Genomic DNA, 20,000 nt, shown 5'->3' on the forward strand with positions numbered 1-20,000 from the left:
TGGTGTTAAGTGGCGGTGTTTTCAAATGTGCAGATCATTTCTCTCTTTCGGCTTTGAGTGAGTGTGTGTGTGTGTGTGTGTGTGTGTGTGTGTGTGTGTGTGTGTGTGTGTGTGTGCCTGTTCTCTGGCTGGATCAGATGATCAGACGACACGTTTGTAGAAACATCAGAGAGACTCGCTGAGAGAAACAAGCTGTTTCACTTTTCAACAAAGGATAGAGAGACCAGGGGAGGCTGGTGGATGTAGAACTCAGGATAGAGAGACCAGGGGAGGCTGGTGGAGGTAGAATTCAGGATAGAGAGACCAGGGGAGGCTGGTGGAGGTAGACATCAGGATAGAGAGACCAGGGGAGGCTGGTGGAGGTAGAATTCAGGATAGAGAGACCAGGGGAGGCTGGTGGAGGTAGAATTCAGGATAGAGAGACCAGGGGAGGCTGGTGGAGGTAGAAATCAGGATAGAGAGACCAGGGGAGGCTGGTGGAGGTAGAATTCAGGATAGAGAGACCAGGGGAGGCTGGTGGAGGTAAAAATCAGGATAGAGAGACCGGGGGAGGCTGGTGGAGGTAGAAATCAGGGAGGACAGGCTCATTGTAATGCAGCATTGAACCAGAAGCTATCAAACACTGAATGTTGCCATTCCTTATCCCGTTTCATTCTTTACAATGAGCCCGTCCTCCGATTTCTACCTCCACCAGCCTCCCCTGTTAAAGACTATAAGAGAGAAGGAGAACATCGTTTAAAAAAATCTGAACAAAAAAACTAAAGAAGGGTTTCATATAAAAATAAAAAAGACAGAGAATAGCTAATGAGATGTGATTAAAAAGAAGAGAGAGAAATAGATCCATTAGTAATTCCAAAGCTTTGAACGTCGTCAAACCAAAGTTCGACTTTCTTTTTTGGGAGGGTGAAGGATCGCCCCGAGACACGGAGAGGAGAACTCTCAATTTTAACAACGGACAAAAACTTTTATGAGAGGAGAGAGAGAGAGAGAGAGAGAAGAGAGAGAAGAGAGAGAGAGATAAAAGACAGAGAGAGAGAGACAAGAGAGAGAGAGATAAAAGAGAGGGAGAAGAGAGAAATAAAAGAGAGAGAGAGAGAAAACAGAGAGAGAGAGAGAGAGAGAGAGAAAAGAGAGAGAGAGAAAAGAGAGCAGTAAATTAAAGAACGGAGCGGGAGGGAGGAAAGGAGGAGAGGAGGAGAGGTGTAGAGGAGGAGAGGAGGAGAGGTGTAGAGATGAAGGAGAACAGCTCTGGGACACAAAGAGCCTAGCAGGATGACATCACACCTTTGAAGGGGACACACACACACACACACACACACAAACCTAGATGACATCACACCTAGTCACCAAGGTCATGTCAGAACAACAACTCCCCAACCCTGCTGTCCCATCCTCCTCTCTCTCCCATCCTCTTCTCTCTCCTTCCCTCTCTCTCTCTCTCTCTCTCTCTCTCTCTCTCTCTCTCTCTCTCTCTCTCTCTCTCTCTCTCTCTCTCACATCTAAAACCAGCCAGTCATCAGAGCCTGTGTGTGTTTATGGGTCTTTAGATGAAGCTTCCTGCTCCATCAGAGATCACATGACACTCTGGTCACATGACTCTCTGGTCACATGCCTCTCTGGTCACATGACTCTCTGGTCACATGACTCTCTGGTCGTCTCTGCGGTCCCTGGCAGTAGTCTGTCTCCTGTTACATTTACATTTACATTTTTGGCATTTAGCAGACGCCTTATTCCAAAGCGACTTACAATCAATACATTTGAATACTAAGCATGTGAATCAGCAATCCGCCATTCGTTGCAGGAAGAGTAATCTAGCTCGGGCCCGGGGCCACTGATAGAAGGAAAAACCTTCTCCCTATTATCGCCTTCTCCTAAAAAATTATTATTATTATTTTTTGATTTTTTTTACTGGAGAAACTGAAAAACAGTACAAGGGGGGCAATAGAAGTTCTTAGGGACACAGTAGAGGGGAAAGCGGGTGTCTTTAGGAGACGTAGTGGTGAGGGTCAGAAGATGTCTCAGGAGGAGCAGTTAAGATGTAACCTGAAGAGATGGGTCTTCAGTCTACGACAGAAGATGGGTAGTGACTCTGCCGTTCTGACAGCCGTGGGGAGCTCATTCCACCAGCGGGGAGCCAGTGTTGTGAAGAGACGTGATCGGGCAGCCCGACTGCTGTGTAGAGGAGGTGGGGCCAGTCGGCCAGCCGAGGTGGAGGAGCGGAGTGAGCGGGCAGGGGTTTGGGGGGTTACCATTTCCTTCATCTGTGTAACAGGTGTCTCAGAACCGGCACTTTTCAAGGCTACACCAGTGATTAAACTGACCCCTCGGGTCACGGCGTAAAAACCACACAGACGACAGTGTGTGAAGATTCTGTCAGAGACCTGATATCTGAGAGTAGACCCGGGGGACGACGCGCGTCATTAAGGTGTTGTCACGGCGACACTGTGTGTGTGTGTGTGTGTGTAGTCACACACACCTGAGAGACTCTGAGCTGCCCGGAGAAAGGAATGACGCTGTCCTTGTTAGCTTCTCCTCAGCTCCACAGAGCAGCTGGACACCTGAGACTACATCTCCCAGACTCCTCTGGGGCTCTACCAGGTCCCACAGACAGGCTCTCCACCAGATGGAGGATGAAGCTGTAGTTTTTCATTTCTCACTTCACAGAGTGGCTCCACATGACGTTGACACCTATGAGACTACGTCTCCCAGACTCCTCTGGGGCTTTACCAGGTCCCACCTCACCCAGCTCTCCACCAGATGGAGGAGGGAGTTGTAGTTTTTATATAAAATCCCAGGTCTGAGGAAGAGCATCTGTTTGTTAGTGTGTTGAAGCTCAGCGAGATGTCAGGGACACTCTGTCACTCTGGAGGAAACACCGTGGAGGAGAGGAGGAGAGGAAGAGGGGAGGAGGAAGAGAGAAGGGGGAAGATAGGGGGTAGAGGGGAGGAGAAGAGGAGAGGAGAGGAGAGGAGGAGGGGAAGAGGAAAGGAGGAGAGGAGATGAGGAGGGGAGGAAGAAAGGAGAGGAGGAGGGGAGGATAGGAGGAGGAGAGGGGAGGGGAGGGGAGGGTAGAAGAGAGGAGAAGAGGAGGGGAGAAGGAGAGAGGTAGAGGGGTGTTAGTCTCTCTCTAGATCTCTCAGGTCCTCTGGTACTGGTCTCTACATCTCTCAGGTCCTCTGGTACTGGTCTCTAGATCCCTCAGGTCCTCTGGTACTGGTCTCTAGATCCCTCAGGTCCTCTGGTACTGGTCTCTAGATCTCTCAGGTCTGGTACTGGTCTCTAGATCTCTCAGGTCCTCTGGTACTGGTCTCTAGATCACTCAGGTTCTCTGGTACTGGTCTCTAGATCCATCAGGTTCTCTGGTACTGGTCTCTAGATCCCTCAGGCCCTCTGGTACTGGTCTCTTTATCTCTCAGGTCCTCTGGTACTGGTCTCTATATCCCTCAGGTCCTCTGGTACTGGTCTCTACATCTCTCAGGTCCTCTGGTACTGGTCTCTACATCTCTCAGGTCCTCTGGTACTGGTCTCTAGATCCCTCAGGTCCTCTGGTACTGGTCTCTAGATCTCTCAGGTCTGGTACTGGTCTCTAGATCTCTCAGGTCCTCTGGTACTGGTCTCTAGATCTCTCAGGTTCTCTGGTACTGGTCTCTAGATCCCTCAGGTCCTCTGGTACTGGTCTCTAGAACCCTCAGGTCCTCTGGTACTGGTCTCTAGATCTCTCAGGTCCTCTGGTACTGGTCTCTATATCTCTCAGGTCCTCTGGTACTGGTCTCTATATCTCTCAGGTCCTCTGGTACTAGTCTCTAGATCCCTCAGGTTCTCTGGTACTGGTCTCTAGATCCCTCAGGCCCTCTGGTACTGGTCTCTTTATCTCTCAGGTCCTCTGGTACTGGTCTCTATATCTCTCAGGTCCTCTGGTACTGGTCTCTAGATCCCTCAGGTCCTCTGGTACTGGTCTCTACATCTCTCAGGTCTGGTACTGGTCTCTAGATCGTTCAGGTCCTCTGTTACTGGTCTCTAAATCCCTCAGGTCCTCTGGTACTGGTCTCTAGATCCCTCAGGTCCTCTGGTACTGGTCTCTAGATCCCTCAGGTCCTCTGGTACTGGTCTCTAGATCCCCCAGGTCCTCTGGTACTGGTCTGCTGGTTGTTCCAAGGGTCCGGTCTAAGACCCATGGCCCTAACCCAGACTATAGAACACCCTAACCCAGACTATAGAACACTCTAACCCAGACTATAGAACACTCTAACCCAGACTATAGAACACCCTAACCCAGACTATAGAACACTCTAACCCAGACTATAGAACACTCTAACCCAGACTATAGAACACTCTAACCCAGACTATAGAACACCCTAACCCAGACTATAGAACACCCTAACCCAGACTATAGAACACTCTAACCCAGACTATAGAACACCCTAACCCAGACTATAGAACACCCTAACCCAGACTATAGAACACTCTAACCCAGGCTATAGAACACCCTAACCCAGACTATAGAACACTCTAACCCAGACTATAGAACACTCTAACCCAGAGTATAGAACACCCTAACCCAGACTATAGAACACTCTAACCCAGACTATAGAACACCCTAACCCAGACTATAGAACACCCTAACCCAGACTATAGAACACCCTAACCCAGACTATAGAACACCCTAACCCAGACTATAGAACACTCTAACCCAGACTATAGAACACTCTAACCCAGACTATAGAACACTCTAACCCAGACTATAGAACACCCTAACCCAGACTATAGAACACCCTAACCCAGACTATAGAACACCCTAACCCAGACTATAGAACACCCTAACCCAGACTATAGAACACCCTAACCCAGACTATAGACCACTCTAACCCAGACTATAGAACACTCTAACCCAGGCTATAGAACACTCCTTTTAAGCTTGACTTTTATCTAGTGTGTGTTTATTTCAACTTGCACTTTTACTGTTATTTCGTATCTCCTATGTGTTGTTTTATTCTTGGTTTCGTGGTGTGTGGTGTTTTATTTATTCATTCATTGTCATGTTCCTTTTGTTTGAACATTCCTTTTTTAACTTGCTCTTGTTTTTTATGTTCAGGATTTGGAGCTGCATTTGATGTTTGTCTTGTGCTGTATGAATAGAGAATATGAATTTGGTTTGATTAGATGACATGACCTTTCATCGTGTTTACCGCCACATTCTACCTCTCCTCCGCATTCTACCTCTCCTCTCCTCTCCTCTCCTCCACATTCTACCTCTCCTCTCCTCCACATTCTACCTCTCCTCTCCTCTCCTCTCCTCCACATTCTACCTCTCCTCTCATCTTCTCCACATTCAGCCTCTCTGTGTATCTGTGTGTGTGTGTGTGTGTGTGTGTGTGTGTGTGTGTGTGTGTGTGTGTGCGGATTAGATTAGTGTGTGTGTGGGGATTAGATGAGACCAGACTCTTGACATTTGCTGAGCTTCACACAGCTCTGAGAGGATGTGTGTGTGTGTGTGTGTGTGTGTGTGTGTGTGTGTCTGACAGGCGTCATTCATCGTCCTGTGTGTGTTGGTGTCTGCAGTCCCAGCGGTGTCTGATGATGTCGTAGGAATGAACAAACTGAAACATGAACATGTTGAGAAGCAGCTATTCTCAGACTGACTCTGGTTGAGTCTAATCTAGACTCTAATCTGTACAGTCTCTCTGGTTGAGTCTAATCTAAACTCTAATCTGTACAGTCACGACTGCTTCTCGTCAGTCAATCTCGTCAGCGTGTGTCTTTGGTATATTAATTTGCATATATTAGGTGTTAGATTGCATATCTGTGAACAAATCTCTGGTGTGATGATGATTGTTCTGTCTGTCTCTGAGACTCTGGAGACTGATGTGTTATAATGACTGTCTGTCTCTCTCTTTCTCCCTCCCTCTCTCTCTGTCTCTCTCTCTCCCTCTCTCTCTCTCTCTCTCTCTCTCTCCAGACCCTGCCCACCACTCAGTATGAGTTGGAGATTGTTGCCAAGGACATGGCAGGAAGTGAGGTGGGCCTGACAGGAAGTGCCACCGCCACCATCACCATCACAGACAGGAATGACCACGCCCCCGAGTTCACACACTCGCTGGTGAGAGGCCACGCCCCCTCCTCCTATAGCCCCTCCCCTATAACCCCTCCCCTTATCTCTCTACACACCCCCTCCTCCTATAGCCCCTCCCCTTCTCTCTCACCTGCACCACCCCTTATCCTCCTTCTCCCCCTTCTCTTCCTGCTTCTTCTGTGGTGTGTCATGGCAGAGTCTTGATCAGAGTGTTCTAGAAGGAACAGCCTTCGCCAACGCGGGTGGGGTGGTGGGGGGAGAGGGCGGTGGGTGTGGGGGGGTCCATTTCCTGGGGGGGGGGTCCACGCCAAACACAGTGTGACTGAGCTGCTCCTTTACACACAGGGTCGCCGGTTCAATTCCCTGCTGACTCTGTTACCCTCCATCACCTCAGATAACGTTACACACACACACACACACACACACACTGAGACACACACACACACACACACAGAGACTTATTCTCTTTGACCTCAGCTTTCCCATTTAAAGTGATTGTGTTATAATTCTCTCAGTGCCCAAGGAAAAGCTCAGCACGTCACATCAGTCCTGTGTGTGTGTGTGTGTGTGAGTGTGTGTGTGTGTGTGTGTGTGTGTGTGAGTGTGTGTGTGTGTGTGTGTGTGTGTGAGTGTGTGTGTGTGTGAGTGTGTGTGTGTATGTATGTATGTGTGTGCGTGTGTTAGTGTGTGTGTGTGTGTGTGTGTGTGTGTGTGTGTGTGTGTGTGAGTGTGTGTGTGTGTGTGATTCCTTTGTCAGTATAGCCTCAAGCTTTAGTACTATAAACCACCTGCCTGCACGACTCCTGTATACCTGTCACTTAGACACACACACACACACACACACACACACACACACACACACACACACACACTCCTGTCGGTGAGTCACACTCCCCCCAGAGCTCCTCATGTTGACTTGCTGTTTTTTAATGGAAACGCCTGCAGACCTCCACCAGCCTCCCCTGGTGTTCTACCTCCCCCAGCCTCCCCTGGTGTTCTACCTCCACCAGCCTCCCCTGGTGTTCTACCTCCACCAGCCTCCCCTGGTGTTCTACCTCCACCAGCCTCCCCTGGTGTTCTACCTCCACCAGCCTCCCCTGGTGTTCTACCTCCACCAGCCTCCCCTGGTGTTCTACCTCCACCAGCCTCCCCTGGTGTTCTACCTCCCCCAGCCTCCCCTGGTGTTCTACCTCCACCAGCCTCCCCTGGTGTTCTACCTCCACCAGCCTCCCCTGGTGTTCTACCTCCACCAGCCTCCCCTGGTGTTCTACCTCCCCCAGCCTCCCCTGGTGTTCTACCTCCACCAGCCTCCCCTGGTGTTCTACCTCCACCAGCCTCCCCTGGTGTTCTACCTCCCCCAGCCTACCCTGGTGTTCTACCTCCACCAGCCTCCCCTGGTGTTCTACCTCCACCAGCCTCCCCTGGTGTTCTACCTCCACCAGCCTCCCCTGGTGTTCTACCTCCCCCAGCCTCCCCTGGTGTTCTGCCTCCCCTGGTGTTCTACCTCCCCCAGCCTCCCCTGGTGTTCTACCTCCCCCAGCCTCCCCTGGTGTTCTACCTCCCCCAGCCTCCCCTGGTGTTCTGCCTCCCCTGGTGTTCTACCTCCCCCAGCCTCCCCTGGTGTTCTACCTCCCCCAGCCTCCCCTGGTGTTCTACCTCCCCCAGCCTCCCCTGGTGTTCTGCCTCCCCTGGTGTTCTACCTCCCCCAGCCTCCCCTGGTGTTCTACCTCCCCCAGCCTCCCCTGGTGTTCTACCTCCCCAGCCTCCCCTGGTGTTCTACCTCCCCCAGCCTCACCTGATCCTGGTGTTGGGCCGGGTGGTGTTGACTGTGATTTGTTGGGTATGTTGTCTTTTTAACACACAGAGAGAGAGAGGATAACACACACACACACACACACACACACACAGGGAGAATTGTCTCTCTCTATTAGAGGAATGAACAGCTGCTCTCCTCTTTTCCCGGTCTGTCCATCCGCCAAGCTGCTACATCTATATTCATCACTGTACGTTTATCTCAATCTGCCCTGTGTGTGTGTGTGTGTGTGTGTGTGTGTGTGTGTGTGTGTGTGTGTGTGTGTGTGTTAGGGGCAGCAGAGTGCATGGCGGAGGTGTAAGACATAATGAAAAAAGATGGAAACATCGTCTCTATTCATGTGTGGAGAATAAGGACAGATAGACACATACACACACACACTGACACACACACACACACACACACTGAGACACACACACACACACACACACACACACACAGAAAAGGTCGCAAATAGTCAATAGTCCAAACGTGTAATAACAAAAGCATGCATTAACGCTTCTGCATCAGCTTGCCAGAGACAATGTCTAACTTTTGCAATATTTCATAGATGATAAAAAGCATTTCTAGTGAAAGATTTCATCTGAGACTCAAAGCTTATGTCAGAATCTATAATCACACCTAAATTCTTAAATGGTAAATGGATTGCACTTATATAGCGCCTTTATCCAAAGCTCTTTACAATGGCCTCTCATTCACCCATTCACACACACATTCACACACCAATGGCGGCAAGCTGTCATGCAAGGCGCCGGCCCGCTCATTGGAGCAATTTGGGGTTCAGTGTCTTGCCCAAGGACACTTCGACATGTGACCAGCTGGGGCTCGAACCGCCGATCTGCCAACCTTGCAATCATTAGACGGCAGCTCTACCTCCTGCGCCACAGCCGCCCCCAAATAAGTGCAGTCCATTTAAATTCTTAGCTTCATGTTTGCAGTTTGAAAGCAAAGTTCCCATGAGACAATTATGCATGTGCATGTGAATTATCCAGGCAATACTGATATGTACAGCTGAGTATCATCAGCATAAATATGAAAGTTTACACCATGTTTTCTGATGATTCCACCTAATGGGATCATGTACAGGGAGAAGAGCAAGGGACCAAGAATAGACCCCTGAAGGACCCCACATTATCAGAAACAGAGTCTCCCAGGACAACAGGGAAATGCCTATCAGCTAGATAAGATTTAAACACTCTAATACAGGGGTGGCCAACCCGCGGCTCGCGAGCCGCATGTGGCTCTTTGCCTGTCTGTGTGCGGCTCTTTAATCCATTCATTAAAAGTGCGTGGCTCACTCTCTGTGTCTCGATAGACATTGTTTTGGTATGGCAATCTATGGCACTCGCCATACCTGGATTCAAAAATTTCAAAAATTCCCCAGAAAATGTAATCTGAATCACGTTGTGTCATTTTGGTGATTTTATCCACTCCACACAACGGTAACTCAAAATCCTCCCGGCTCCATCTCACCCCACCAGCCAGGCGATGTAGTGGAGCGCAGGGTTGCCAGACGGGAGTTGACAATTTCCAGCCCAACCAGTCTAAAAGCTGCCAAATTCACCCGTCCAGTGTGACCAAAAGTAAGGCGATTGAACCAGTCTGCCTGCTAGGAAAGATGTAGATTACCACCTACATACGTCAATTGTATAGAAACAACTCACCAAAATTGACTATTGCACAACTGATTTGGCAAAAAAAAAGTCCACCAAGGGGGGGGAAACCCTGTACCTTGCCATACCTTGGCCTTTGCTGAAATGACAACACTGGTCTCATAGCCTATTGGAAATGTATTGCGTGTGTGTGTGTGATAGTGAGAGCTTTTGCGAGCCCGCATGTATGATGTGGCTCTTTCTGGTACCCCAACCATTTTTTGGGGCTCTTAGTCTCCGACTGGTTGGCCACCCCTGCTCTAATACAAGTCCCGAGAGACCAACACAGGTTTCAAAACAATGTATTAGAATACTGTGATCTACTGTATCAAAAGCAGCACTCAAATCTAACAAGACAGAACTGATACACCACCAGCATCTATGAGAAGGTCTTATCTTAGGAGATCTTATGAGGTACTTGATGTTCCTTCACACCTTGGTTTACTGTCCTGATTTCTCCCTCCACCTTCCTCCTGTTTGATACTATTCCTCAGTCCACACACACACACACACACACTCAGACACACACTCATACACACACACACACACACACACACACACACACACACACACACACACACCCGTGGTGTGGGGGTTATCTCAGCTGGCTGGGTAAGTGTGTGTTGTCAGTGATACATGATGTTATCTCTGTGTGTGTGTGTGTGTGTGTGTGTGTGTGTGTGTGTGTGTGTGTGTGTTATCAGGGTCTTGGTGGTCTGGGTCTCAACAACACTGAGACTGAACACATCCATCAGACGCTTGGCTGCCTGGGATGATTACATGGAACCAGACACACAATGATCTGTGTGTGTGTGTGTGTGTGTGTGTGTGTGTGTGTGTCTGTGTGTGCGTGTGCGTGTGCGTGTGTGTGTGTGTGTGTTGTGGTGACCACCACGTAGACCCGGTAAACACACCACCCAGACAGGAGACAACACAGCACTAAAGTTTCAAAACCGCCTACTGGACGTATTTATTTAGGAAAAAGAAGAGTTACGGAGAAAGCAAAAAGGTCCAACTAAAACTCGCCTCCGGGCGGCTAACGGTGGAACTTAAGGTGCCTCTAGGGGAGGGCAAAAGGCTGGACTTAATTCCACTCGGGGGGACACTCCGGTGTCCCGTCTCCGAGCTCCGGGGGTTATTTGGGCAGAGGGGCTGGTCGCTCCGCTATCGGCAGGCGGGCTCGCGCTCTCCCTACTCCCGGCTCTCTCTTTACTGTCGGGAAGAAGACATACAGTTAGTTCCACCAGGCATTGTCATTATCCGCCGTACCACGGCCCTCACCCATACGCGTGTCGTCGCGTAGCCTCTCGCTTCCTTTCTGACGCCTCCGCCTCCGCTTTTCATTCCTCCACCCGTTCGCGTCGCAGGTGCTCCGCATTCCCTTAACGAGCCCTCGACCTGATGGAGTGATGTGTACCAGCCGGGCGTGGGGGGCGTAGACTCCGTTAATGACGCGGCCCCTTAATCTATGCGGCCGCTGTCCAGGGTGCCGAAGGCCAGGTATACCCGGGGCTGCGTGCGGGTCACCACAGTGTGTGTGTGTGTGTGTGTGTGTGTGTGTGTGTGTGTGTGTGTGTGTGTGTGTGTGTGTGTGTGTGTACTGATCTTAACGCCCTTGACATTTGGATTCCTGTTTGATTCTGGGTGATGATAATATCTTACACTACAGTATCTGAAATAAACACTATTTTGTATGAAAAAAAAACTAAACACGTTGTCTTACTAGCCAGCTGCTCCGTTACTGGAATAGAAATGGCTTACGAAGTTTGGTTTCGCACAAATGCGTGTGTGCTGAGCATGTAAGGAAGATAGAGAGAACGATGAAACTTTTGATAACATTGTTTCATTACTAATGTTTCGATTTAGCTGGTCACACAAATGACTTACAAAGCGTTCGCGCGTGTGTGTTTGCTGAGGAAGATGAGAGAATGATGAAACGTTTCACTAATGATCCGATTTAGATTAGATTACATTTTGTCTACTTCCTTCTTGCTGGTCTTCACAGCCTAGAATATGACACACCCACTGGTGACGTCACGGTTCTAGTTTTTGGTTCGTGTTGAGCACCACTATTTTCTGGTTCCGAACCAATTTATTTTCGGTCTGAACGCGCCGGCCGGTTCAACATGAGGTTCTGGAACCGGAACCGGCAGGAAGCCTTGGTGGTGTGAAAGGCCCATCAGTGTGAAAGGCCCGTCAGTGTGAATGACGTCCTGGACTCTGAACATCTGTGGAATTGGAATGTTTCCCTGTTAATAATGTAGCACACTGTAATCCACAAGGGCCTGGGAGACACACACACACACACACACACTCGAATACATGCACGTACCCACCCACACACACACACACACACACGCACACACACACAGACGCGCACACACACGCACCCACGTCCACACACACACACACACACACATACACACACACACATACACACACACACACACACGAATGCATGCACGTACCCACACACACACAGACACACACACTTGTGCGGTGTGTTAATCAGTGTGTCAGCAGCGTGTCGTGGAGGTAATAACATGGGAGCGGCGTGGCAAAGGAATGTCACGCTGCTTAGCAACAGTCTCCTTCATCCCAGCGGAGAGAATCGAGCGATGCCATTGGACGTGTAACGAGGGTTAGCCAACACCACCGCCTGACAGCTGTCACTGTTCACCTCTGACCTCTAACCCCTAAACCCTAACCCATAACCTTTAACCTTAACTTTACCCCTAACCCTTAAACCTTAAACCTTAATTTTACTCCTAACTCTAACCTTAAACCTTAAACCTTAAACCTTAACTCTAGCATGTCCTCTGTAACTACAAACACAATAACAAACACAATAACAAACACAACAACAAACACAACAACAAACATAATAACAAACAAACACAATAACAAACACAATAACAAACAAACACAATAACAAACACAATAACAAACCAACACAATAACAAACACAATAACAAACACAATAACAAACACAATAACAAACACAATAACAAATGAAAGACAAAATTAAAAGAAAAAAGACAAGTTGTGTTATGTAAGTGGTGGCAGCTGAAAATACCACATCACTGAACACTGAGAAGGATGGAGAGAGAGAGAGAGAGAGAAAGGAAGAGAGGGATAGAGTGAGAGAGTGAGAGAGAGAGTGAAGGAGTGAGAGAGAGAGAGAGAGAGAGAGAGAAAAAAAAAGAGAGAGAGAAAAAGAGAGAGAGAGAGAGAGTTGCTTCTGCCAGCTCCAGTAATGGAGGATGGAGGATGATGCAGTAACAAAGTGTCTGGCAGCTGAATGCTTCTCTGATTGAGGTACGGCCCCCTGTGTGTGTGTGTGTGTGTGTGTGTGTGTGTGTGTGTGTGTGTGTCTTCCGTGCAGGAGTGTGATCTCATCTAGAATGCACTTAGAGAGGTGTTGTTAAATAAAAACACATTGAATATTGTCTGGTTGTGGTGTTAGGAAGTATTCCTGAAGGAGAGAGAGAGAAAGAGAGAGAGAGTCAGAGAGGGAGAGAGAGACAGAGACGGAGAGAGAGACAGAGACGGAGAGAGAGACAGAGATGGAGAGAGCGACAGAGAGAGAGAGAGAGAGAGACAAAGGGGTCCACCTGCCAACCAGGATTTTACAAAAATGGGACAAACACCAAATCCAGAATTACGACGATACCCATTAATTATATATAATTATAAACATTCAAAAGAGAGCATTTAAATGTTGCAACCACTTAAAAGAAAGTGACCCTGACACGCTCCACAACAAAGCCCTTACCCACAGAGAGACTCTAGGGAGATGCCCCCTCAGCCAGCTGGCTCTGGGACTCTCACAATCACAAGCAGAGCCACGTGTTAGACTCAACCAAATTATAAGAAAACGAGAAAGAGTTTATAAAAACACATCTGATATTGTTGTGAGAGAGAGAGAAAGAGTGGTGGTGTTGGGGAGGTGTTTCTGAAGGACAGAGAGAGAGAAAGAGAAAGAGAGAGGGCGAGGTATTGTTGTTGTTGAGGCAGTGTTTTTGAAGGACAGAGACGAGACATTGAGTTTGTGTGTCTGTGTGTGTGTGTCCGTGGGTGTGTATGTGTGTGTGCGTGCATCCGTGGGTGTGTGCGTGTGCGTTCGTCCGTGTGCGTGCGTCTGTGGGTATGGGTGTGCATGTGCGTGCATCCGTGGGTGGGTGGGTGTGTGTGTGTGTGTGTGTGTGTGTGTGTGTGTGTGTGTGTGTGTGTGAGAGAGAGAGAGTTTATGTTCAGGTCAATAACTCTGGAGTCTGTTGATGATGTAGATGGTTGCTGTCATCTCTACTGATCTCTCACAGCCAGGGTGAAGATGAAATACAAACAACAACAGAATGTCATGTGACTAGAATAAAGAAGCTGTGTATATATAGTATACAGGACTACGCGGTATACCCACTAGGAAAGGTCAAGGAATTCGATATATACCCACTTAAAAATGTGTGAGGATACGTAACGGCGTTTTGCAACAGAACTTTCACACTTTCATTCATAAAATGCACAGATCAGCCTTATAACATGTAATGTTAGATATATAACGTTAGACAGGGAGCGCAGATTTATTTTTATGGTGTTCCGAAATGAGCGATATGAAACTGGGAGGTGAAAATCACAGTATACTCTCTAGAAAAAACTAGACTACACCACTGTATACAGGTAAATTAAAGTGTGGATACAATAAAACTATAAATAGAAACTAATGAGAAGTGTATAAGCATTATGTACAGAGATCAGCATGGTGCAGATAGCGCAGACTTATCTACAGTCTTTATGGTGGTTGTGTTCCTTTGGACGTCCTTTTACTGTCGCAACAGCTCACACATGCTGAGTTGGCTCTCTCCCTCCCTCCCTCCCTCCCTCCCTCTCTCTCTCCAGTTCCATGCCAGTGTAGACGAGGGGTCGAGGGGCGTGGTAGCTAACCTGACCATCTCTCCCTCCCTCCCTCTCTCTCTTCAGTTCCATGCCAGTGTAGACGAGGGGTCGAGGGGCGTGGTCGCTAACCTGACCGTGTTCGACCAGGACGACCCAGCGACGGGGGCGTGGCGTGCCGTCTACTCCATCGTCAATGGCGACCACGCCCGGAGCTTTGAGATCCAGACCAACCCCGACAACAACGAGGGCATGCTGTCTGTCGTCAAGGTAACCACCACCCATGGGGGAGAGAGAGAATGAGGGGGGGGGAGGGGGGGAGAGAGGGAAGAGGAAGAGAGGGAGAGACCAGGAAATATCGTCTGGGGGATTGTACTATCTAACTGAGTTACAGTGGGGTGCAAAAATGTGGGCACCCCTGGTTTAAATGTCTGTTACAATTCATCTCCAAGTGATTGAAAGAAAACCTGAACACTAAATGCTACAAAGTTAAACATCACACCTTTCTGCAAAATTTAAAGCAAGGATTTAAAAAAGGAAAAGGGCCCTGTGCAACCGTTTGGGAACCCTTTTGGATTATTCTTGTTTACCTTTTGAGAAGTTGATTACTAAGGCCCAGACCAAGGTGATTTACTCGTTAGGGCTTCAACGAGTCAGGTGAATATAATTCCAGTGTTGAACTATATATTCTGAAGTAACTCCATGCCTTCTAAAGTATCAGGCTGTGGTGGCTGTCGTGTCTGGTGTTAAAAACCATGGGTTCCTCTAAACAGTTGTCCAAGGATGTCAGAATCAAGATAGTTTACTTCCACCAAGGAGAAGGCTACAAAACACTCTCACAACGTTTCAAACTACCCATTTCCACTGTCAGAAACATCATCAGAAAATGGAAAATAAATGGAACAATTGAAGTCAAGGTAAGATCTGGAAGAGCAAGACGTCTTTCAGATAGAATGGCCCGAGATCTGGTGAGGAATGCTCAGAAGAACCCACACAAAAGAGCTGCAAAAAGAGTAGCAGTCACTGCTCTAGTTGTTCACAGGACAACAATACGGCGTACCTTAAACAACAAAGACCTACATGGCAGAGTTGCCAGAAAGAAGCCTTTCCTACGACCTCAACAAAAAATGAAGCGTTTGAAGTATACAAAAGAAAACCTTGAAGAATAACTTTTTGGCCAAAACCAAAGAAGGTATGTTTGGAGAAAAAAGGGTGAAGCATTTGTAGAGAAGAACACCTTGCCAACTGTTAAGCATGGAGTGGATCCATTGTGCTTTGGGGTTGTGTAGCAGCTGGGGGCACAGGCAATATTGTTTGTGTGGAAGGAAGAATGGATTCCACCAAATATCAAGACATTTTAGAGGCTAATGTTCGAAGGTCAGTCCAGAAATTGAAGTTGGAGAGGCTGGGTATTCCAGCAAGACAATGACCGGAAGCATACCTCAAAATCAACCATGAAATACCTCCAGGAAAGACGGATGAAGGTTTTGGAATGGCCATCACAGTCCCCAGACTTGAATATTATTGAAAATCTCTGGAGAGATCTCAAACATGCCATGCATGCAAGAAGGCCAAATAATATTTCTGAGCTAGAGATGTTCTGCCAGGAAGAATGGGGAAAAATTCCCAAAACAAGAATTGAAAGACTCTTAGCTGGCTACAGGAAGCATTTGCAAGCTGTTATAGTTGCCCGAGGAGGAGTTACAAAGTACTAGCTGACAGGGTTCCCAAACGTTTTATTATTTTGAAACTGTAAAAGGTAAAAAAAATAAAAAATAATCTTGCTTTAAAATGTGTTATGTTTAACTTTTTAAGCAGGGGTCACCAACTATATTTGTCCAAGTGCCAGAATTTTTCAAAGCATACACTGTGGGGGCCGGACTTTAATATATATATATACGTATATATATATATATATATAATTATTTTATTTAGGCATACTATTGTATATAGTACTATTAGCATATTACTGTTTAATATTTTCATTTTCTTACTAAATTAATGTTATTAATGATTATTAGCCTATTATCAGTGTGAACAGACTCCTGACACCTATTATCCAACCAGCCACCAGGGGGCAATCGAGATATTTTGGCGTGCTGTGTGCCAAACTAAGTGGGGATCTGAAAGAGGTTATGGACAAAACAATGAAAATAATTAACTTCATCAGAGGAACTTCCAGTACGCAGCATCGCCTGTTCCGCAAGTTTGTGCTGGAATCTGAAGCCATTCACGAGGACCTCCAGCCTGATTTTAAAAAGTTGGCGTCAGAGGGGAGATGTTAGTTCTCTCATTAACAAAATGTGAGTATTGCAGACATAGGATTTTATTGTTGCTATGTTAAATGGCATGGTTTATTCATTGTTAAAGTGTAATTTAATGACCTGGTTATTACCGTTTTATTTGATATAGGCTACAGATGCCAGGCGATACCAGGATGCCGCGGTGAACGTTTGACTGACCGACTTGAAAACAACATTTCTGGCGATGAAGGCCTATCATTTGCCATGCTATTTTTTTTATTTAAGTGATGTTAATCTTTTTCCTTTTCTGACTGAGAAGTTAGTTATTTACGTCACTTTTAATGTTACGAAATGTTAAACAAGAGCAACAAAGAGTGAAAAATAAAATAAAACGAAATGTTAAATAGGCCTATGAGTAGGCTATGTGAAAAAATAAAATACAACGAAATGTTAAATGAGAGCTATGAATTTGTCCTCATTCTTGCATGAGAATAGCGCTACGTCTGCCGCATTCCATTTAATAAAAGAGGGGAATTAGTTTCAGCTTCGCTACTGCTATTTAGTGCCCAACCAGAAGCAAGGCTGCAGCTTTGTGAATGAGGTAGGTCTGACTCCTCCTGCATTGTAAGAACTATATGAATCTATGATATATGTTCTAAACGGTATTTCCCTCATTTTCGAATTTTCAAAAAAAAAAAAAAAAACGTTAAAAAACCCCGTAAAAACATGAATATTCGGCGGGCCCGATGGAAAGCTTTGGTGGGCCGCATCTGGCCCGCGGGCCGCCTGTTGGTGACCCATGATTTAGAGGTTAGGTTTGCTTCTTTTAGATATTAATAGTAAAAGGCATTTTGACTAGGGGTGCCCCCCACTGTACATAAGAGTTTAATACATTCTGACAGTATTAGGGAGTATTAGACAGTATTAGCATAAGCACACACTGTAAGATTAACACACGGTGTAGCAAACTGAAATGTTTACTGCTGTAGACACGACAGTGTTACAACGTTGCCTCCCCTCCCCCTCCAACCCTACCCTCCCCCTCAACCCTCACCCCCCCCAGCCTCTGGACTACGAGAGCATGGCGCTCCACACTCTGCTGGTCAGGGTGGAGAACGAGGACCCCCTGGTCCCTGCCGTGGGGTACGGGCCCAGCTCCACGGCCACGGTCAGCCTGCTGGTGCTGGATGTCAACGAGGGGCCCGTGTTCCGGCCGGACCCCCTGAGGGTCACCAGGATGGAGAACGTGCCGCTGGGGAGCTTCGTGGCGGCGCTCAACGCCACCGACCCCGACCTCCTCCAGGGTCAGACCATCAGGTGAGGGGCGCCGTGAGGTCATCACCCTGAGACACCACTGTAACTGTATATGATGAGGTCATCACCCTGAGACACCACTGTACTGTGTATGATGAGGTCATCAACCTGAGACACCACTGTACTGTGTATGATGAGGTCATCAACCTGATACACCACTGTAACTGTGTATGATGAGGTCATCAACCTGAGACACCACTGTAACTGTGTATGATGAGGCCATCAACCTGAGACACCATTGTAACTGCGTATGATGAGGTCATCAACCTGAGACACCACTGTAACTGTGTATGATGAGGCCATCAACCTGAGACACCATTGTAACTGCGTATGATGAGGTCATCAACCTGAGACACCACTGTAACTGTGTATAATGAGGTCATCAACCTGAGACACCACTGTAACTGTGATGAGGTCATCAACCTGAGACACCACTGTAACTGTAACCAGTAGCTAAAGTCATTTTTCAGTTTTTTACATGTGGTTAAACTACAGATTGTAAGCTTTCCACTGATGAATTGAAATGTGAAATGAAATGTGAGAAAAACTTAACACGACAGGCATATTTGAATGTTGGTACACCTCAAACACTGAATGGGAGAAAAGTGACTCTAAACGCAGCCACAGCTACGAACGCTCCTAACAGCTACGAACGCTGCTAACAGCTAGCGGCTAACAAAACACATTGCTACGAAGGTCTGAACTGTATCTTAATAACATCACAACATGCTGAGAGAACATGAACATAACAACTAAAAACACATAACTACACATAACTAGATGAACACACAGTTCTTGCTTTTGACACGTCCTAAAATGAAAGTATGTTAACAAGTCATTATCACTTACCGGTAGCCTACGGCAAACGAGAAGAGTGAATCCAATCCACAAATTAGAAGTATTTACAGATCGTTAAACTGTTGTTTAATATATCGTGTGGGTACTTTAAAACTTCAAGTTGGTGTTATGAAAAAACCCGAAAACTAGATATTGTTGACACAATAAGTTTCACTTTCACTTTTTGACCCCTTCGAGTGAGCGTGTTGTTTGCAATTCCACTAGCACCGGTCACAAATGAGGTCATCAACAGGAGACAGGCTTCTGAACAGTCTCCTTGAATCTCAAATGAAACCTGTCGCCCCCGGCAACTGTTTGTCTCTGGTGTGGACGTGGGAGAGAATCTGATTGGTGGACAGGAGGTGGTGAACATTGGCTGTCTGGGGGCAGGACTGAGCTTGTATGATATTGATGACAAAGTGTGCACACACACACACACACACACACACACTCACACTCACACACACACACACACACACACACACATTCACACACACACACACACACACACACACACTCACACACACACACACACACACACACTCACACACACACACACACACACACACACACACTCACACACACACTCACACACACACACTCACACACACACTCACACACACACACACACACACACACACACACACACACACACACAGATCTGAGGCTGGTGGAGGTAGACATCGGAGGATGCGCTCGTTGTAATACATGGAAGGGAATCAGGAATCGTATCAAAGCACTTTGAGCTGCAACGTTTGCAGGAAAATGCTATACAAATAAATGTTTATTATTATTATTATTAATAACATTAATAATAATAATTGTTGTTGTTGTTGTTGTTGTTATTATTATTATCAAACACACATTCCCATGTCGCTTGTTTATGATGTCACTGCCCTGGTGGTTGTTGTTGTTGTTTATGATGTCACTGCTCTGGTGCTTGTTGTGGTTTATGATGTCACTGCTCTGGTGGTTGTTGTTGTTTATGATGTCACTGCTCTGGTGGTTGTTGTGGTTTATGATGTCACTGCTCTGGTGGTTGTTGTGGTTTATGATGTCACTGCTCTGGTGGTTGTTGTTGTTTATGATGTCACCATGTCTTAAAACCAACCAAGAAAAGACAGGAATCACCCTAAGCTTCCATATACAGGGTTATGTGTGTGTGCGTGCGTGTGTGTGTG

At 47.1% G+C, this 20,000-nt stretch overlaps 1 protein-coding gene across 1 annotated transcript in view; it reads left to right on the top strand.

The window, feature by feature from the left end:
* The window catches only part of LOC308165065 (cadherin-13-like), a gene marked incomplete at both ends in the record, with an annotated part of 194,442 nt that overhangs the window by 133,884 nt on the left and 40,558 nt on the right, over positions 1–20,000 (top strand). The window contains 3 exons of the mRNA XM_080539165.1: positions 5,957–6,097; positions 14,513–14,695; positions 17,732–17,985. Of these exons, the coding sequence (XP_080395291.1) occupies positions 5,957–6,097; positions 14,513–14,695; positions 17,732–17,985 (578 nt within the window). The remainder of the gene's footprint in view (positions 1–5,956; positions 6,098–14,512; positions 14,696–17,731; positions 17,986–20,000) is intronic.

The sequence above is a fragment of the Nansenia antarctica genome, assembly GCF_963989245.1.
Source record: "Nansenia antarctica genome assembly, chromosome: 9".
NCBI classification, from domain to species: domain Eukaryota; kingdom Metazoa; phylum Chordata; class Actinopteri; order Argentiniformes; family Microstomatidae; genus Nansenia; species Nansenia antarctica.